This window comes from Protopterus annectens, chromosome 17.part0, assembly GCF_019279795.1.
Source record: "Protopterus annectens isolate FY-2018-M chromosome 17.part0, PAN1.0, whole genome shotgun sequence".
NCBI classification, from domain to species: domain Eukaryota; kingdom Metazoa; phylum Chordata; order Ceratodontiformes; family Protopteridae; genus Protopterus; species Protopterus annectens.
Genome location: NC_056751.1, coordinates 345,673,089 through 345,692,045, shown reverse-complemented (window position 1 = coordinate 345,692,045; position 18,957 = coordinate 345,673,089). Strand labels below are relative to the sequence as shown.

The 18,957-nt window shown below is 41.8% G+C and overlaps 1 protein-coding gene across 3 annotated transcripts in view; it reads right to left on the bottom strand.

The window, feature by feature from the left end:
• The window catches only part of LOC122791688 (forkhead box protein M1-like), a 548,676-nt gene that overhangs the window by 310,033 nt on the left and 219,686 nt on the right, over window positions 1-18,957 (bottom strand). For all 3 annotated transcript variants that reach the window (XM_044059580.1, XM_044059579.1, XM_044059581.1), the window contains exon 3: window positions 4,865-5,038. In XM_044059580.1, the coding sequence (XP_043915515.1) occupies window positions 4,865-5,038 (174 nt within the window). The remainder of the gene's footprint in view (window positions 1-4,864; window positions 5,039-18,957) is intronic.

The window sequence follows — 18,957 nt, the reverse complement described above, 5'->3', positions numbered from 1 at the left end:
CTGGCACAGAACCGACAACAAGAAACGTCGTGGTCAGGGCCTAAGCAAGGTAGACAGTAAGAGTGGAAATCTTTATGAGGTATTTGTTTTCCACACGCTACACAATTATTAACTTTTTCTGACATCGGAGGAGCAAGAAAAAAGTTTCCCCAATGGGGTACTTAGCTTTGAGAAGAGAAGTAGAAACTTCGGACAGACGACAATCACACCACGTTGTCTTGAAAACGCCAACCAACAACTAGCGAACTGCTCTGCACCGCACGGCAAGAAAGACTGGAGAAGATGGCGTCGGCTGTCGGCTTTATACCCATGCGCTCTGACGTCAGAGTTCTGGCTGAAACAGCCGACGCCGGACCCAGACTTTGATATTCTGGCCGACCTCGGGCTGCCTGCCAGCAGGAGTACCCTACAGTTATGACTGCAACAGTGAAACACGAAGAACATCTTCTCTTTCTTCACATATTGGTTGAGTCTGCTGAAGTTCAAAACGGGTCTCCAGTCCCCTGTTTTCTTTGGAACCAAAAAGAACCATGAGTAAGTTCCAGATCCTGTTTGGTCTGCTGGGACTGGCTGGATGACACATTTTTCTAGCAACTTGTGGACCTTTATAGTTGCCTGTTCCCTGTAACTGGGTGGAACGTCCGGGATTCTCCTTATGGACCGGGGGGGGGGGGATGGTACGAAGTACCTTCTGGAAATGATACTTTGTACCCAGCTGTCTTTTGTCATTTCTTGCCAGGCGTCTGGATATAAAGAAGAGAGACCCCCCACCTCCCAGACTGCCTCCAGAGCAGAACAATCTGGCCTTCTTTCAGCAGCGCTGGTAGGGTTAAGCCAGAGAAGTGATCTCTGGTCACCTTGATGTTGCGGACCCCCCTCTGCTACGAGGGCAGCATCTTCCACTATTACCCCCTCCTCTGCCCCTGGAGGGGGGTTCACCGCGCATGTCCTGAAAGGCTCCTTGGGCTTTCCAGAACCACATATTTCCTCCCCTTTGGCATTTGGGATCAGGCCGGGTAGGGGTGGAAAAACAGACTCAGGCGGCTGAGAGTCTTTCCCTCCTGTTCACACCTGGTCAGAGTTTTTCACTTTAGGCCCAAAAAAGGATGAGCCATCAAAAGGGGTGTTTATGAAGGATGACTTAAAGGGCTCCACGAATGAACACAAGTGCATCCAGGAAAGTCTTCTGAGAGCGATTCCTGTACCCACTGCCCTACTCGTTCCATCAGCTGCATAGGATATGAGATGCATGGATGAGTTGACAATAGAATTTAGGGTAGCAAGCTGGGAAGCTACTTTGTTAGAGGCTCCTGCAGCTACTGTACGCTGAAGAGCATCTCTCAACTCCTTAAGGAGATCTCTTTGCAACCTAGTGAAATGGGTTAAGTAGTTCAGTGAGCAGAGAGCAGAAGTCGCTGAACTAAACATGCATTTCCCATATCTATCCATGATTCTAGACTCTATGAGGAGGATGAATGGACGAGGAAGTCTCAGACATTTCCTTTTTGGTGGCCACCGCTACCACCATGGCATCAACAGGAACTCCTTTGGTTAAGAAGGTTTTATCTAGTGGAGCTGATATAAACTTGTTAGGCCTCCTAGGAACAGGCTCCATGGATTCCGGCGACTACCACCCCCCCCCCCCCCGAGAGAAAACCTGCATGAGCTCATCGAAGGGTGGAGATATCCAAGAGGTGGAGGGTCGAGACCCGAAAGCCTTCAGAACTGACTCATCCTCACTAGGGCTTTTGGACTGCAATCACCCCTCTGCCTAAGGATCTCAAGTATCTCAGCAAAGGAGATATCCTCAGAGGGGAACTGTTGGGACCCTTCTGACTCATCCAAGTCAGTGTCAGATGTTAATGACTCCTGTGGGGAATCAAGTGTCTCTTCTTGCACAATCTCTTCCTAGGAACCTCCTCAGTGGGAGCCTCTAGGGAGGTCTCGGAAGAGCAGAGGGCACCCTGTGCGGCTACCTGAGGCTCTGGGTCTCTTACGCCTCACCTGGCCAATGGAAGCAGAAGCAGACAAGCGCTTTAGGGGATTAGGAAGCAAGGCCTGAAGTAGAGGATGTCTTGGGGGACAAAGGTCTCCTCATAGCCTCTAAGGCACCATGGCTCTGATGGGAAGGAACCGATGGATGCGAGGGAACTGTCAAACCCTCTCACACAGAGATTGTGGGCTCTGAGCCAGAGGTAGGAGCAGAGCTCATCCGAGCCGAAGCCCAGAGAGAAGAGTCGACACCGACAAGTTGGTCCGACTATCCTCCCTGGATCCGATTGGAGAGTGTCAGCTCCTAGAGTCCCCAGTCGGTGCCAAGGACACTGGAGTAGGTCTCCGCACCAAAGGCTCCACGATCAACAGGTCTGCTTCCTCTGGCTCCGAAGGGCTGGTATGGCTTGGAGGAGTAGTAGTCAAAGCAGGAGCAGTGGTCTTCGGCTCCGAAGCCGCTTGGGTCAGAGCCGACAATAATTTAGCAAAGCCTGGTGCCTGTGAAAGCTTCTGCACCAATCGATCCATATCCAAATTCGACAGGCTGACAGATGACCTAGATGAATGCACCAATGGTGCTGACTGAGGCACTTCGGATACCGGCTCCAAAGCTGTGGTCTGGCTCCAAAAAGAAAAGACAGTCGGCTCCAAGGTCTGTGGCGTCAATGTCACAGAATCCTCTAATGTTTTTGATTTCTTGGACTGCTTAGAGCCCTTAGATTCCACAGAAGATCTAGAGGACTTGGAAGACTTGCTGGCCACATCCTGGTCACTCAATGCCTCTTGAAAAGGATGCTTTAACAAGCCCCTGGTCACTCAATGCCTCTTGAAAAGGATGCTTTAACAAGCCCCTGGTCACTCAATGCCTCTTGAAAAGGATGCTTTAACAAGCCCCTGTCCATCAACTTCCTTTTCCTCTCTAGCAACACTCTTGAAGAAAAAGAATGACATATGGCACAAGACTCCTGTAAGTGGACAGCTCCTAAACAATAAACACATGTTACATGTCCATCTGTAACGGACATTTTTTGGTTGCAGTCGGGACACTTTTTAAAGTCAGACTTTGGGTGATTGTCTTTGTCATCTGCCATAATACTGTTACGACAACATGCAAAGCAGATAAACAATTTTCTAGGCTCTAACCAACACACACACACACACACACACACTAACGAGCCTATGAAAAGGGTAACTCAAAATATTAATAAAGCTAATGAGCTCTAAAACCCACACACACACAGAAACGAGCTTGACAAGGAATTTAACAACTAGAAAAAGCTGTATAACCACTAAATATTTAAACACACTTTCTACAACTAAGGCCCAAAAAAACGAGGCCAATAATAGAAAAAGGCTATTTAAAGTCACTAGAAAAACTATTTAACATAGCAAGAGAAAACTAGGCCAAAACACACAAGGCCGTTATTTACGTTGTACTGGCCCGAGCTTGCAATGGAACCTCCGATCAGATGCCATGGCAAACTAGATCTGAGGTCATTCACAGTGCATCATGGGATAGGGGGCTTGGCCTCTAGCTACTGGAAGACCTTGAGCTTTGCATATGGCCATACCAGAGCCGATGGAGTGGCTCTGAACCCATCAGTCAAGAATGAACGGCGAGACTGAACTTCACATTACAAGATATACCAGCAAAGAATTTAAAGCTGTCCATGTACTTATCCAAGTTATCTTGAAGATGGCACGAATAACGCTCAACCTCTCTGCATAAAAAAAATATTGACAAAGCTAAAAATAATGTAAGACAAAGGCCCAAACATATGGACATCATTTAAATCTATTACTCTTATAAACTTTAGAAAGTTGCTACAATAACAGCTTTTGTATTAGCTTTCATTTTCTAAAAGATATGAAGTTTAAAACCCAAATGTCCATCATTATTACCAACTTCTATTCTCAGTAATTTACCAGAAAATAAATTTTTTTATAGAATATAAACTTCGGACTCAACACGACTTTGTAAGTAAAAGACAAAAAGATTTATTTGTGGTAAGCGCTTTCGCGTACCTTCCTGTACGCTTCTTCAGACCATAATAATAAATTTTATAAGAAACAGACTAAAAATATGACGCAAAAATATGGTCATTTGAGTGGTGTAGTAGCAAGTGTGCTAATCTGCTTGATATGTAGTGGAAGTTGTGCTAGCTGAAGTCCCTGAACTCCAAGATGAGACGAAAACTGTCCATCCCATTCAAGACAAAAAAACACTTGCTCAAAAGGAGGGACAGACTCCACTGCCTCAGAGGAGAGCAAAGGTCTGTCGAAGATCTACAATGGGGCTGCTTGTTCTCGTACATCAAGTTTCTGGGAAAGGACCTAAAGGCTTTAAATATATGGCCGTGACCAGAACCCACTAATTTTCTGCGATCTTCTACAAGCCAAGACACATTCAGGACAGCATCAGCCCTAGATCACAGAGTAATTAAGGACCACAGTGCTTATTTGTACTACCACACTGCCAGTGTAATCCAGCATAAGGTATCTGCACTACTTGCAACATCTTATGCCAAGGTTCTATACCTATACAACTGGAGGTCAAATGTTTGAAGTCGCATACTACTGCTGGATGCTACTTTAATGCCCTAATGAGCGCCTCTCCATTTAATGCAATAGGACAATTAAACCCAACAAAATAAAAAAGATGGATTTGTACAAACTAGCTAAAGAGTGTTGCAAATTTTGATTTAAAAACTTCATGCTCAACAGGAAACAAAAGAACATTGTAAATAAACACATTAAAAGCAGAATAAGAAGAACAAGACAATTTTAGGTAACAGCAATTTTACATAAAGTTTTTTTTTTTTTTTTTTTTTTTTTTTTTTTAATAAGACTATGTTGATTTCCAATACCTCACCTTCCATCTACTATTGGCACGGTTCCTGTAAAATGGGAAATTGTCCTCTATCCATGTATAAATTTCCTGCAAGGTCATCCTTCCTGTAGGCTTACTGCCGATAGCCATTTGAATAATTTCTGAATAGGAGTGTGGTGGTCGCTCACAACGTGAAGATTTTGGTGGCTTAACTGGCTAGGGATAAAATAAAAACAAATTATATATAATAAAAGAATATGATGCACTGAATGCAAATTTTGCAGCCTCTGTTCAACAGCAACAAGGTGGAGCACACAGCAGTCCCTACCAGATGGGACAAACCAATCAAAGTCTTGAACAAGCTTGTTCCAAAGGTTCATTCAATCCATCTTCTAGCTCTGCAGGGCGAATGCAGAATTTAGGAAATTAAATGCTAAAGAAGTACAAAAAATACAGAAGAAAACACCTTTAACACAGACTAAATGGAAGTAATCATCTGATAAGTATAACAGCATGCTACTTGCCTCCAACAACAAAAGGAAAGATAGAACCTTGCTGCAACAGGCTTTTACAGAGTTTTAGTATGAACTTTGAACTTATTAGCAAGTAATGTGCTACCACACACAACTGTACTGGAAACATACTGACCGTTTTGAAAGCTGTAACACTTTCAACTGCCAAGCAAACTGCGCCCAGACCTGAACAGCACTATTACTCAGCCTACAGCTTTAAAAGCTGTTGGCATACCTCGCCTCCATTGTCCCTAATTTAGCTCAAAATTTTGCTCCATCTTTTCTAAAGTTACAACCATTACATTTACAAATCTTTTTCTACAGAAAGTGAATATTAAATTAGGTTCTGTCAGCTTTCCAAGACAAAAAGTACCAATGTTTAACTTATTTTTGCTTTTGTCACGGATTTTGAAAGCAAAAGAGTTTGAAAGCTGCCTCAGACACTTTTGCATTCATTCCTCCATCCAGACTCAATAAAGACTACACAGTCTTATTTTCAAGCACACAGTTTTGGATTCAATAAGCGGAGCTACACGATGTGTAAAGCAACACACCACTGCACAAGCAACGTAAACACTGTCATGCAAAATTAGAGCACAGGCAGCTGAATTGTATGCTAATCAACCAATCTAAGATGGAGGAGCTATCCAACAAGCTATAAAGCAACTGTACAAGACTCTGTGCTGGTCTTTCCAGCAAATTCCAAACCCTACTGGAATACAGACACTGAAATGAGTCTATACAGAAACAATGTTATGGGGTGTTGTTACTTTAAATTGTATATATATAGATATATGTATATATAGAGAGAGAGAGAGACAGAGAGAGAGAATATATATACACATACATAACAGGCTGAGGTACATACTGATAGCAGGCCAAGAAGGAGAAGCGTTTTCCCTGGTAAACTATCACACTATATATGATTTGGAAATTGCAGAGCACTACACAGTGGAGAGACAGAGAGAGAGAGAGAGAGAGAGAGACAGAGACACAGAGAGAGAGACACAGAGACAGAGACACAGAGAGAGAGAGAGAGAGAGAGAGAGACACAGAGAGAGAGAGAGAGAGACACAGAGAGAGAGACAGAGACACAGAGAGAGAGAGAGAGACAGAGAGAGAGAGAGACAGAGAGAGAGAGAGAGAGACACAGAGAGAGAGAGAGAGAGACACAGAGAGAGAGAGAGAGAGAGAGAGAGAGAGAGAGAGAGAGAGAGAGAGAGAGAGAGAGACAGAGAGAGAGAGAGACACAGAGAGAGAGAGAGAGAGAGAGAGAGAGAGAGAGAGAGAGACACAGAGAGAGAGAGAGAGAGAGAGAGACACAGAGAGAGAGAGAGAGAGAGAGAGAGAGAGAGAGAGAGAGAGAGACAGAGAGAGAGACAGAGAGAGAGAGAGAGAGAGAGAGAGACAGAGAGACAGAGAGAGAGAGAGAGACAGAGAGAGAGACAGAGAGAGAGAGAGAGAGAGAGAGAGAGACAGAGAGAGACAGAGAGAGAGAGAGACAGAGAGAGAGAGAGAGAGAGAGAGAGAGAGAGAGAGACAGAGAGAGAGAGAGAGAGAGACAGAGAGAGAGAGAGAGACAGAGAGAGAGAGAGAGAGAGAGAGAGAGAGAGAGAGACAGAGAGAGACACAGAGAGACAGAGAGAGAGAGAGAGACACAGAGAGACAGAGAGAGAGACAGAGAGAGAGAGAGACAGAGAGAGACACAGAGAGAGAGAGAGAGACAGAGAGAGAGAGAGAGACACAGAGAGAGAGAGAGAGAGAGACAGAGAGAGAGAGAGACAGAGAGAGAGAGAGAGAGAGAGAGAGAGAGAGAGAGAGAGAGAGAGAGAGAGAGAGAGAGAGAGAGAGACAGAGAGAGAGAGAGAGAGACAGAGAGAGAGAGAGAGAGAGAGAGAGAGACAGAGAGAGAGAGAGAGAGAGAGAGAGAGAGAGAGAGACAGAGAGAGAGAGAGAGAGAGAGAGAGAGAGAGAGAGAGAGACAGAGAGAGAGAGAGAGAGAGAGAGAGAGACAGAGAGAGAGAGAGAGAGAGAGAGAGAGAGACAGAGAGAGAGAGACAGAGAGAGAGAGAGAGAGAGAGACAGAGAGAGAGAGAGAGAGAGAGAGAGAGAGAGAGAGAGAGACAGAGAGAGAGAGAGAGACAGAGAGAGAGAGAGAGAGACAGAGAGAGAGAGAGAGAGAGAGAGAGAGAGAGAGAGACAGAGAGAGAGAGAGAGACAGAGAGAGAGAGAGAGACAGAGAGACAGAGAGAGAGAGAGACAGAGAGAGACAGAGAGAGAGAGAGAGAGAGAGAGAGACAGACACTACAGGAACCTTGCAATCTCTGGCATCCTCAACACAGACCAGGGCAAACCAAGGAGAACCCATTCCAGTGCAGACAAAGATATGTCTAACACTTAGAATCTTAGCTAATGGCACCTTTCAGAGACCAACAGGGGCATATGCAAGGGTGTGTCATAGCCACCAGCATCCAGGATCCTCCAAGTTCTTGAATGCTATGCTCCAACATGCTAGTGACTACATTTTCCCCATACTCCTGAGAACAGGGCCAGAAATATGCACGAGTTCTACTCTGTAGCACAATCCCCTGAGGTACTGGGTGCCATATTGCACACATGTAGAAACTAAGGCACCACATGGGGAACAAGGCAGGCTCCACATTAATAGAAAGGTCTTCCACTTTAACTGCCAAGTCATGTGTAATGCCAAGGGAAACATCTGAGTGTGTGTGTGCTGGCAACCCAGGCAGTTACGACTCCCATCTGGGAAAACCTCCCAACTGTATCAGATGTTCACTGGGGAGGGGGGGGGGCATCCTACAGGATCATTTACTGGGGGATGCAGGTTATGCACTTGAATCATAGCTGATGACATCCATCAGCAATGCGTACACACCTGCTGAAGAACACCATAATGATGTCAAACCAAAAATATCAGACCGTGTGCTTGGGCTGCTGAAGTTGCGATCTGCTGCTCTGATACATCTGGTGGAGCCCTGCAGTACAATCCACGTACATGTACTGAAATTTTCACAGTATGTGCCATGCTACACATCATCCTGAGAAAACAGCTTCAGCAGGATCAACGAGGGGAAGTAGCACAAATCCCATCACTAATGCCAAGCTCACCACAGCCACACACAGGTGAGGAGTCAAAGGGGAATACAGCAGCTGCTGTGGATGTAGGCAGATGTAGGGGTGCTCAATATGCCCTCAAATTGGCTAAAAGACCAGCCATAGCAGACTGACTCACCACCCAATGGCCTAAAGCATTCCTCCTATACACAGACTTGGTAACATTGACAGCAGGCAACTGTCACAACCTTTATCTCCATGTATTGGGTGTGCACTGCTTGCAGCAGTCAACCCTGAACTAAAACTGTTGCAACTGCTGGATTTACAAGCCAAGTGTTGAACCCAGAGTATATTGTGTAATATGAATGACTGGCATACCCTTGCATGTTGTTACTTGGTAGTGTAAGCAAGTAAAACTTGGGAGATTTGAAATATGAACAGGCTGGATGCAAAAAAAAAAAAAAAAAAAAAAAAAAAAAAAGAGTAACATTAGCAAAATATCCCAGTTTGTGCCATAACAGAAATGCAGCTTTGCCCCCCAGCACTTCCAAAAGAACACACAAATGATGCATTTTGCTAACAAACCATCTTTGAAATGCTAAAGGTGCTATCAAATTAATTGTCCCTGAAACATGTCTACAGATTTAACACAGAACATTAAATGTTAAGGTACTCTCAAATCATGTATACCTGTGAAATGCCTGAAACATGCCCATGCCATCGGTACACTTAAAACTAATGCATACAGACAAAGTGTAAAAGCCTTTGCTAATAAAAATATAAAGTAGTAAACAATTTTCTAAATTACATTTCAGCATATACAGTATGTAGCTGACAATATACAAACATATCTTCTCAAACTGAGTAATCCTCTGTGCAGATGTATCCCAAAGTAACAGCCTCTTCTGTGTTCTCCACATAAAAGGTCTCCTCGCATTCAGTTTTCCTAGCTAGATTTTGTTATATTTGATCAACATCCAAGCTACAAACTAAGGGAACTATAACATTATTTCCTTTCATAACTACTACTTCATCCCCGATGAAAAATCAGGCTTAGCACTTTTAGTTATTTTACTACTGGCTAATACTATTGCATCTACATCTTGTACCCCTCCCCCTTCCCCCAAAATAAAAATCAACTTTCATTTCATGCATCTCAGCATCTAATTCCTGGTCCCTGGCATAAAGTCTAGATGTCCTCGTAACATACCCTCTAACTACATTTCTAAAAACATGGGGGCAATGAATACTTGTACTATGTAAATACAAGACTCTACAACATCGCTTCCTAGTTTAGTATTAAACTCCCCATCTGAATTCATAATCCAAAAATTCAATTTTCTCTTTTAGAGAAGTTTAAGCTAAACTTAATATACTACTATTCTATAAAATAAATGAAAAAGGACTCCTGTTCAAAGATGATATCCACAAAATGACAAGTCTATCACCCATGACACACACTTTCCCACTGGCCCATCATTATTTTAGTGAAGCTACTGGCACAAGTGCACATAGCTACTCCAGCAGTCTGTAGAAAGGACATCAGAAGTCTCCTTAGTCATCTGTATACCCTCTAAATTCAGACTCACAGTGAATAAAAGACTGAATGTCTGTCACCAAGGATGTGGGTATTCTGTCACTTTCTTTAAGATCAGTGTATAAATCTTGCAAAATACTGTCCCGTAATACTACCCCATACTGATCTAAAACAGGTCTCAACTGTTTCTCAATATACACAGTGGCTCAGTGAGCCACCCTCACCCTGACATTATAAGTCTAAATGTAGGTGTCACTAGGTCCTTACAAATTTTTGGCATTCCCTGCAACATGGTTATTAATGGATTCTCAACCATAAAATAGGAGAACAATTCTTTACTGATTATGCCAGCACTCACAATCACTTAATAAAGCTATAATTTCTTGGGACATCAAGGTTACTGTACCATTTTCAATGACTGTACGTACCATTACCTTGCAACATCATAGAAAAATAGAACACCCTACCCCATCACAACCACAGAACCACCCTTATCAGCAGGATTAAGGACTACTGATTTATCCATCTGCAGTGTCGTTAAGGCTTTCCTCTCTTCTTTGGTCAAATTAAGAAATCCTGGTCTCCTATTACTGCACAGCAAATCATACATTTCTCCTTCACAGACCCGACTAAACACTTCTAATACAGGGTGGTTTTGTGGTGTGTATGCACTGGCCTTTCTAAATACATGTGCATCTACAGTAACAGACTATTTATCAAACATCAACAACAGTGTCAGCCAAGTCAGCTTGCTGAGAAGGTATAAAAGATGGGCCCTTATTAAAGGCTGGATATTCAGCTGTTGAACTTCTACTCGTACCCTGAATATGGAACGGAGACTCCACGCAGTAGTGCTGAATCACGAATTTACTTTACAGAACACACATTAAAAAAAAAAAAAAAAAAACACACACTAAGTTTTTGTTTCAGTTACTTCATCAGATGCAGACTGAATGCTAACAGTTTGCATTTATAATGCCTCCAATACAAAGAGTTCATATCACATAAAGGAAAAGTTAATTTAATACAAGGTTAAAAAACGGGTTACTGTGAATTTCCTAGTGACATGTAAAATATTGTTTAAAAATAAAAAATGTCAAAGAATACATTTATTAAATTTACTATAATACAGATCCTTATCTTAAAGAATACATTAATTACATAAAATATAGTTAAAAGTATTAGAAAATCCATTACTAAAAACTCATTAATTCATATTAAAAGGACAAAGCTCATCTAGTGGCTTTTACCAGAAATACATCTTAAAACAGTTGACTATTTGCTGTTCATACGCAAGTACTAGGCTATCTGCCCGAGGGCATCTATAAGCCTAGCCAGAATGTGTTGGCTTTCGCCGCCCCCTTAGATTACTTCCCTGTGCCTCTGTCCAGCAGAGCGACTGCAGTGATCCCTGGTGTAAATTTTCTGTTTCCCATCCACTCGTCAAGATTTCTCTTGAAGAGAGTTAGTGAGGGGCTCTGCCTCATGTAGATTGGAATCCTGTTCCAAAGCATGGGGAGTCCATGGGACAGGAATCTACCTCTCCAACACGCCCTATCGTTGTGATGAGGTTTAGATCCCTAGAGCATGTGGCTCTTGGGGATTTGTTTTTTTAGGTGGAGCATGTCCATCAATTTTGGGTTGGACATGGCCTTGTATGCCAGGCAGAGATCACCTCTGAGTAAGCGGTATGCAACAGAGAACAGCTGGAGTTTCTTCAGTCTGCTGCATATGGCATATGTTTGAGGCCAGTAATCCTCTTGTTGTAGTACTTCTGTGGTCTTTTCCAGCTGTTGCAGGTGTCTTAAGATACATCCCCAATGGGACGTTGTACTCTGATGGGTATGATGAGTGATGAGTAGAGGGGCACAAAAACCTCTTGTTCTAGATGCGAACAGGGAACAGAGAAAAACTGCTATAAATCCATGGTCCAAAAAAATTGTATTAAAAAATAAATAAATGATTTAATATATATATATATATATATATATATATATATATATATATATATATATATAATTTTATATGTAAGTATATTGGACCTATAAAATTATATATATATATATATATATATATATATATATATATATATATACATATATATATATATATATATATATATATATATATATATATATATATATATATACATACATTATATATATATATATATATATATATATATATATATATATATATATATATATATAAATAAAATATATTTATTTATTTATTTTATACTACGTTTTTCAGACCGTGGATTTTATAGCAGTTTTTCTTCGTTTAGAATAATGGAGCTTTCAAGTATTTAAATACATGAATTAAAACAAAACATTTGTTTATATAGACTTTTAAAGTAACTTATACATATTTTTTAAACATTTTAATACTTTAAACAGCAAATCAACTGTTGTAAGATGCATTTCTGGTAAATGCCACTAGATGGAGATATATGTCCTTTTAATATGAATTTAATAGAGTTTTTAAAATTGGATTTTCCAGCACTTAATATTTTATGTAGTTATTATTGTATTTGTTTTTTTAAGATAAGGATCTGTTATATTAAATAAATGTACTCTTTGACATTTATTTTTACAAAAATATTTTACATGAAGTCACTAGGAAATTCACAGTAGCTCGTTTTTTAACCTCTGTATTAAGTTAACTTTTCCTTTATGTGACAGGTTAACTGATTAACTCTTTGTATTGGAGGCATTATAAATGCAAACTGTTAGCATTCAGTCCGCATCTGATTAAGTAACTGAAACAAAAACGTAGCGTGCTTTTTTTTTTTTTTTAACAGCATTAGTGTGTGTTCTGTTAAATAAATTTATGATTCAGCACTACTGCGTGGAGTCTCTGTTCCATATTCAGGATACCTTTGGATTTTACAGTGATTATTGGTGCCTTGGTGTACTTTTTGAACTTCTACTCTATTCCAAACCAATTGTCTTTAGTCACGTTTTTATGGTTGGAGAATTGGTTTCTTTGAATGACTGCTTTGTCTTTTTCTTCCCTGCTGCAAGATCTGGTTTTTGAAATCCTTCCTACCTCCTCAAAAGGGAAGGGGTAACACAAGAAAAACCTATCCACCATTAGAAACAGTTGTTTTAGGGTGAACAACAGGTACTATGTCAACACTATCAGCTTGCTGAAACCACACTTTCAGGACAGCCTGCTCTCCTGTGGTGTACCACAAACAGATACATTGATCGTGGGAGTGAAAATATTATTATGGTTGGGAGCCATCATAATAGATGCAGCATTGGCTCCCTCACCATCATTTTGGACTTTCACTCAGTTGTTCCGCATTATTTTCTGGTGAACTCTACTTGGGCCAAGTAAAAACATAATTATAATGAAAATCCCGCATGTCTTTGAACCTTTTTTTTCTTCCGTTGTAGTTCTCTCTCAAACGCCCACTTGATCAATAAGTTCACAAACATTAAACTTCTACTTTAGCATGCTCTGCTAGAGCTATGACTTTCCTTATTGTTGCTGAATACGGAGAAACCGTGTTATCTGTTTAAAATAAATCTATGAGCAGTTGCACACACACAGAGAGAAGCTCCCTAGCAATTAACTGCTTGGAATAACGGGAAATATTCTGTCACCAAAAATCCCATCAGAAGCACAGCAGAGATATAGTAGCAATATAAATGCTTTCCTTTCAGTATATTATAAAATGCGGGTCTATATTAAATCTACGAAAATCCATTACATTGAATACCAAAACAGTGACACGTATTACTCGAACCACAAAAATACCCAATGCACTAAACTGCGAAATTTTAAATATCGAACGTTCATAGTCGCCCAACCCCACCACTCTCTACACACTACCTACCCAAACAAAATAAAGCCACATACATACACTACCCAAACCCTACTCCTAACCCTAAAGTAAAAGGACCAAAACTCAACTTCTAACCCTACACTAAACCTCACATACACAACTATCTATGCACTGTCCTTAAACCCTCCCTAACACTAAGGTCCGTAACTACCACACACTTCCCCTATGGAGATATAACCAAACAAAATAAATAACACAAATACGTTTAACAAAACCCTACTTCTAACACTATATTAAATCTTACACATTACCTATCTATACACTTATCTTAACCCACATCCTAACCCTAAGGTGCGTAACTATCTCACACTTACCTTACGGAGCTACACCGCAGACGGGCCAACCAAAACACTTCGGCATTTCAAATTTCTCAGTCTGCACGTTCGACGATTACGTATTTTGCGCAATGTGTCGATTTCGTATTCGCATAAACTGAGTTTTGACAATCTAATAGGAACCCATAAAATGCCAATATCAAACAATACCTGAGGGGAAACAATATTAACAGCATTCCGAATTGTAAGTATCACAGACCAGTAACCGAAAAATAAAAGCATAGGATTAGCGCTTTCACTGTAAAGCTAAACCAGACCACAATTACAAACACAAAACTAACATTTAAATACTAACTACCAAGTAAAATTGCACCTTTTTTCAACACCAGATACTGAAGCAATATTTGCCAAAGTAAAACTATAGTGCTAAGCCTTATTTTTCATCTCACCACAGGGAAATCTCAGCAGTTATGAAAAGAATGTTACAGTTCCATTAGTTTACAGCACTGATGTTGATCAAATAAATTATAAGAAACTGACCTATACTACATACCGACAGAGATCAGTGCAATTGGGGGGGGGGGGTCTCAGGTTTTTGTACAAAAATACAGTGCCATTGCCAACCATTTGTTAGAACATGAAGAGTCACATGGCTTTATATTTTTAGTTATGGAGACTATTAAAGATAGTCCCAGACAAGGGGACAAGGTTAATTATAAAAATCCATCTCTATTCATCAAATTTTGTACGTTAAAAATCACACTTTGGACATTGGACTCATGCATCTACAAAACCCGTTTTGAAAAGGAGGCTGAAAAGGTGACGTTTAAATTTATTTTCCTTTTCTTTTGTTTTCGTAAGTGTTTTATTAATTTATAAAAATTAGTTATGTACTCACCACAGGGTTCAATCAGTTGTTGCTTTTCATTACTCTTCAATTTGTGGGACACGGATCCAGGACTGATCCAACTCTGCCGCCCTTTACCACCATCAGATCAGAGCTCCTCCCATACCCATAATGCCCATCTCCTTCCTCCCTTCAGAGTTTGCTGCTCCCCATAGCATCCCAACCTGACTCAACGCCTTACCCCTTGACAAAGTTACCCAAAGAGAGTAACGTAAGAAATTACCAGATACGACAAAGGAAAGGGCCATGTCTCTTCTGCCAGATAACCACGCAGCCAACCTAAGGCAGGAGGAAGGAGGGAGGGACGGCTGAAGACCAATGAAAAGCAACAACTCAGATGGAACGTTATGGTGAGTACATAACCTTTACCTGAAGTTGTTTTTTTCATTTGGTCTTCAACCTATGGGACAGAGTCCCCAGCTACAAAAAACCTGGGAGGCCCTTATGGAAGGATTCTGGAGCACAGCAGAGCAAATGATGCCTTGCTTCTGGATAGAAGGTCCAACTTGTAATGGGAAATGAAATTATGCGAATATGTCCATGAAGCCACAGAGCAAATGTAATCCAAAGAAACTCTGGACCAAAAGGCAGCTGAAGTACCATAGACCTACCAGACTGTGCCTTAACGTGATCTGGCAGAGATAATCCTTTGGTTGAATATGCCAGGAATATGCAGAGAGAGATCGAATAAGCAATGGTGACCTTCGATACAGGTTTCCCAAAAAAGGCTTCGAGTAGGAAACAAAGTTAATGAGTCTTGTGAAAGGTCTTTGTTCTGTGCAAATAAAACCATAACAGTCTATGAACATCTAGCAGGTGCAATTTATACTCTCCCTTACTCTGAAAGTTTGGAAGAAAACAGGTAGGCTGATAACCCGATTAATGTTGGATTCCGAGACCACTTGCGGAAGAAAGGATTAGTGCACAAGGACATCCTGTCTTTATGGAAGATCATATAGGAAGGCTTGAAGCTCCAACACTCAACTGACATACTAGCAATCAGGAAGGCTGTTTTCCAAGACAGGAACTGCAAATCCACTGAAGCAGCAGGTTCAAAGGGGGAAGAAACCAAGGCTTGGAGGACCAAAGTAAGGTCCCAAGGAGGCACTGGTCCTTGACTGGTGGCTTAAGAAGAAAACTGCCCTTCAAAAAAACTTTAGAGCACTTAGAAGCAGCTAGGGAAGCTGAATTATCCCCTATGTGGAAGTTAGAAACAGTCAGCTGAGCCTTAACCGTAGAAAAGCTGGCACCCTGTTGAAGTATACTTGCCCAAAACTCAAACAGGCACCAAGGCAGTAAAAGGATCCAAGTCACGTTGAGATGCCCAAATCGAAAAAGGCTTCCACTTGCTAGAATAAAACTTACTATTGGAAGATTTATGAGCCGCCATCAATATATAGTCTTAACTGGAGAAGATACCAAAAGAGTTCCGACTATTATGAGATATGGAGCAGCCAAGCAGTAAGCTTCAGTCTGGCCAAATCTGGATGTGGAATCCCGGAGGGGTGTGAAATCAGATCTGGAAGGGGATCCAGCGTCCAGTGGGGACACACTGCAAGTGTCCACAGAGAAGGGAAAGTACAGTTTTGTACCTACCATAAATGTAGATGTCCGAACTGGATAGCATCTGCAGTCATAACAAGTGGGTTGTCCTGTCGTCAGGCAGCCCTGCAGTCGGCCGGATTCCAAAGTCCGGGTCCGGCTTCGGCTGATATCGCACTCCACCCGACGTCATCTCTGTTGGTCTTCGGGTATATAAGCATCAGCCGGCGCCATTTTCCTCAGTGTTTCTTGCCCCAGATGCCAGTAGCCCTCTTGCAGGCTAAAATTTGGATAGATGCCAATGTTTCCAAATAGATAGAGGTAAACACAACAATAAGCATATATGTACATATATACAAACAAATACACCATAAAGACTCCCCAACAACTAGCTATTTGGAGGGTAAACACCCTAGGAGTACCACAGAGGGAAGGAGGAGGGTAATCCTGACTGCAGATGCTATCCAGTTCGGACATCTACATTTATGGTAGGTACAAAACTGTACTATGTCCTTCATGGATGCATCTGCAGTCATAACAAGTGGGTAGAATACCACAGCCAACTAGGGAGGAGGATAAAGTAGATTATGGTGTGTTTAGGATCCCTTGCAGAACAGCAGTGGCAAACCCTGCTCGGGATCTGGAATATAGAGGCAAATTATAATGCTTGGCAAATGTATGCACGGAGGTCCAAGTAGCCGCCTCAATAATGTCTTTGGTTGCCACTCCTCGTAAGAAGGCTGTGGTAGTGGCTGTTGCCCTTGTAGAATGAGGTCTTATGTTCTGTGGAATTGGTTTTCCATGGAAGGAGTAACAGTATCGTATGCAATTTCCTATCCATTTGGAGATTGTCTGTTTGGAAATAGCTTTTCCTTCCTTCCTGTTGCATAGGCTACAAAAAGTTGGTCAGTCTTTCTGCTATTTTTTGTTCTGTCCAAGTAGTAGCGTAGCTGTCTATGTACATCCAAGGTATGCAGTATTCTTTCCCTCTGTTTTGTGGGTTGGGAAAGAAGGTAGGTAGGTGGATTGCCTGGTTTAAAGACACTCTGGATACCACCTTGGGCATAAATGTAGGATTAGTCCTCATGGACACTCTATCTTGGTGGAAGATTAGGAAGGGTTGCACTGCCATTAAGGCCTGTAGTTCTAAAACCCTCCTTGCTGAAGTAATTGCTAGTAGGAAAGCAGTTTTCCATGACAGGTGTTGTAGGTCTGCTGTTGCTGCTGGTTCAAAGGGTGATAGTGTCAACTTTTCTAGCACAAATTTAAATCCCAAGCTGGTAATGGTGGTTTCCTTGGAGGTTTTACATTCTTGATTCCTCTGAGGAACTGCCTGAGCAAAGGGTGCGAAAAAACAGGTGGATCAAAGCTGTATTCTGCTGAAATAGCTGATGCATGTATCTTGATGGAGGAGTAGGACAGGCCTGAATGAAGAAGTTCCGCCAGATACTCCAGAATGTTAGGCATATCTATGTTTGACACATCTTTTCCTCTTTCCGTACTCCAAATGACAAACCTTTTCCATTTTCCAGCATAGTTCCTTCTTGTTGAAGGTCTGCGTGCTTCAAGAATAATGTCTTTAACTCTTTGGGAAAGTTCTGGATTAGCTGCTGCTATGTGATGTTCCATGCAGTCAGTTGCAGCGCTTTTAGGTTTGGATGTATGATGCTGTAGTTGTTCTGAGTTAACACCCAAGGCATCCAGGGTATTGGCCACATATTGTTCCGAGACATGCTCTTCAGTAGTGGGTACCAGTGTTGTCTTGGCCAGTTTGGAGCTATCAGGATTATCCTTGGACGTTCTTCCTTGATTTTTAGTAGTACCTTGTGTATCAAAGGAAGAGGTGGGAATGCATATGCTGTTAGGCCTTTCCAGTTGAAGGAGAGTGAGTCCACTTTCCATGCTAGTGGGTGGAATGTCCTTGTGCAGAATTTTTGAGCTGGTGATTGAGAGGTGATGCGAATAGGTCTATCTGTGGCATTCCCACTTCTTTGAGATGGTCTTGAAGATGTCCGGTGCAGCTTCCATTCGTGGGCATCCGGTGGTTCTGCTTAATATGTCTGCTAGAGTATTGTCTTTCCCCGTTACAAATATTGCCTGTAACTGAATGTTGTAGCTGAGTGCCAGGGTCCACAGCTCCAAGGTCATTCTGCATAGGGGGTATGAATGAGTGCCTCCCTGTTTGTTGATGTACCACATGACTGTGGTGTTGTCTGTCCTTATCATCAACTGGCCCTCTTTGAGAAATGGTTTGAACTTTTGGATTGCCAGTTTTACTGCCAGCATTTCTTTTAGATTGATGTGCAGGTGAAGTTGATCCTGTGTCCACAATCCTTGCACGCATTTGTCCAGCATGTGGGCCCCATCCTAGGTCTGAAGCGTCTGTTGTGATGGTCTGGCTTGGTTGACATCTGCGAAAGGGTAGGCCTGG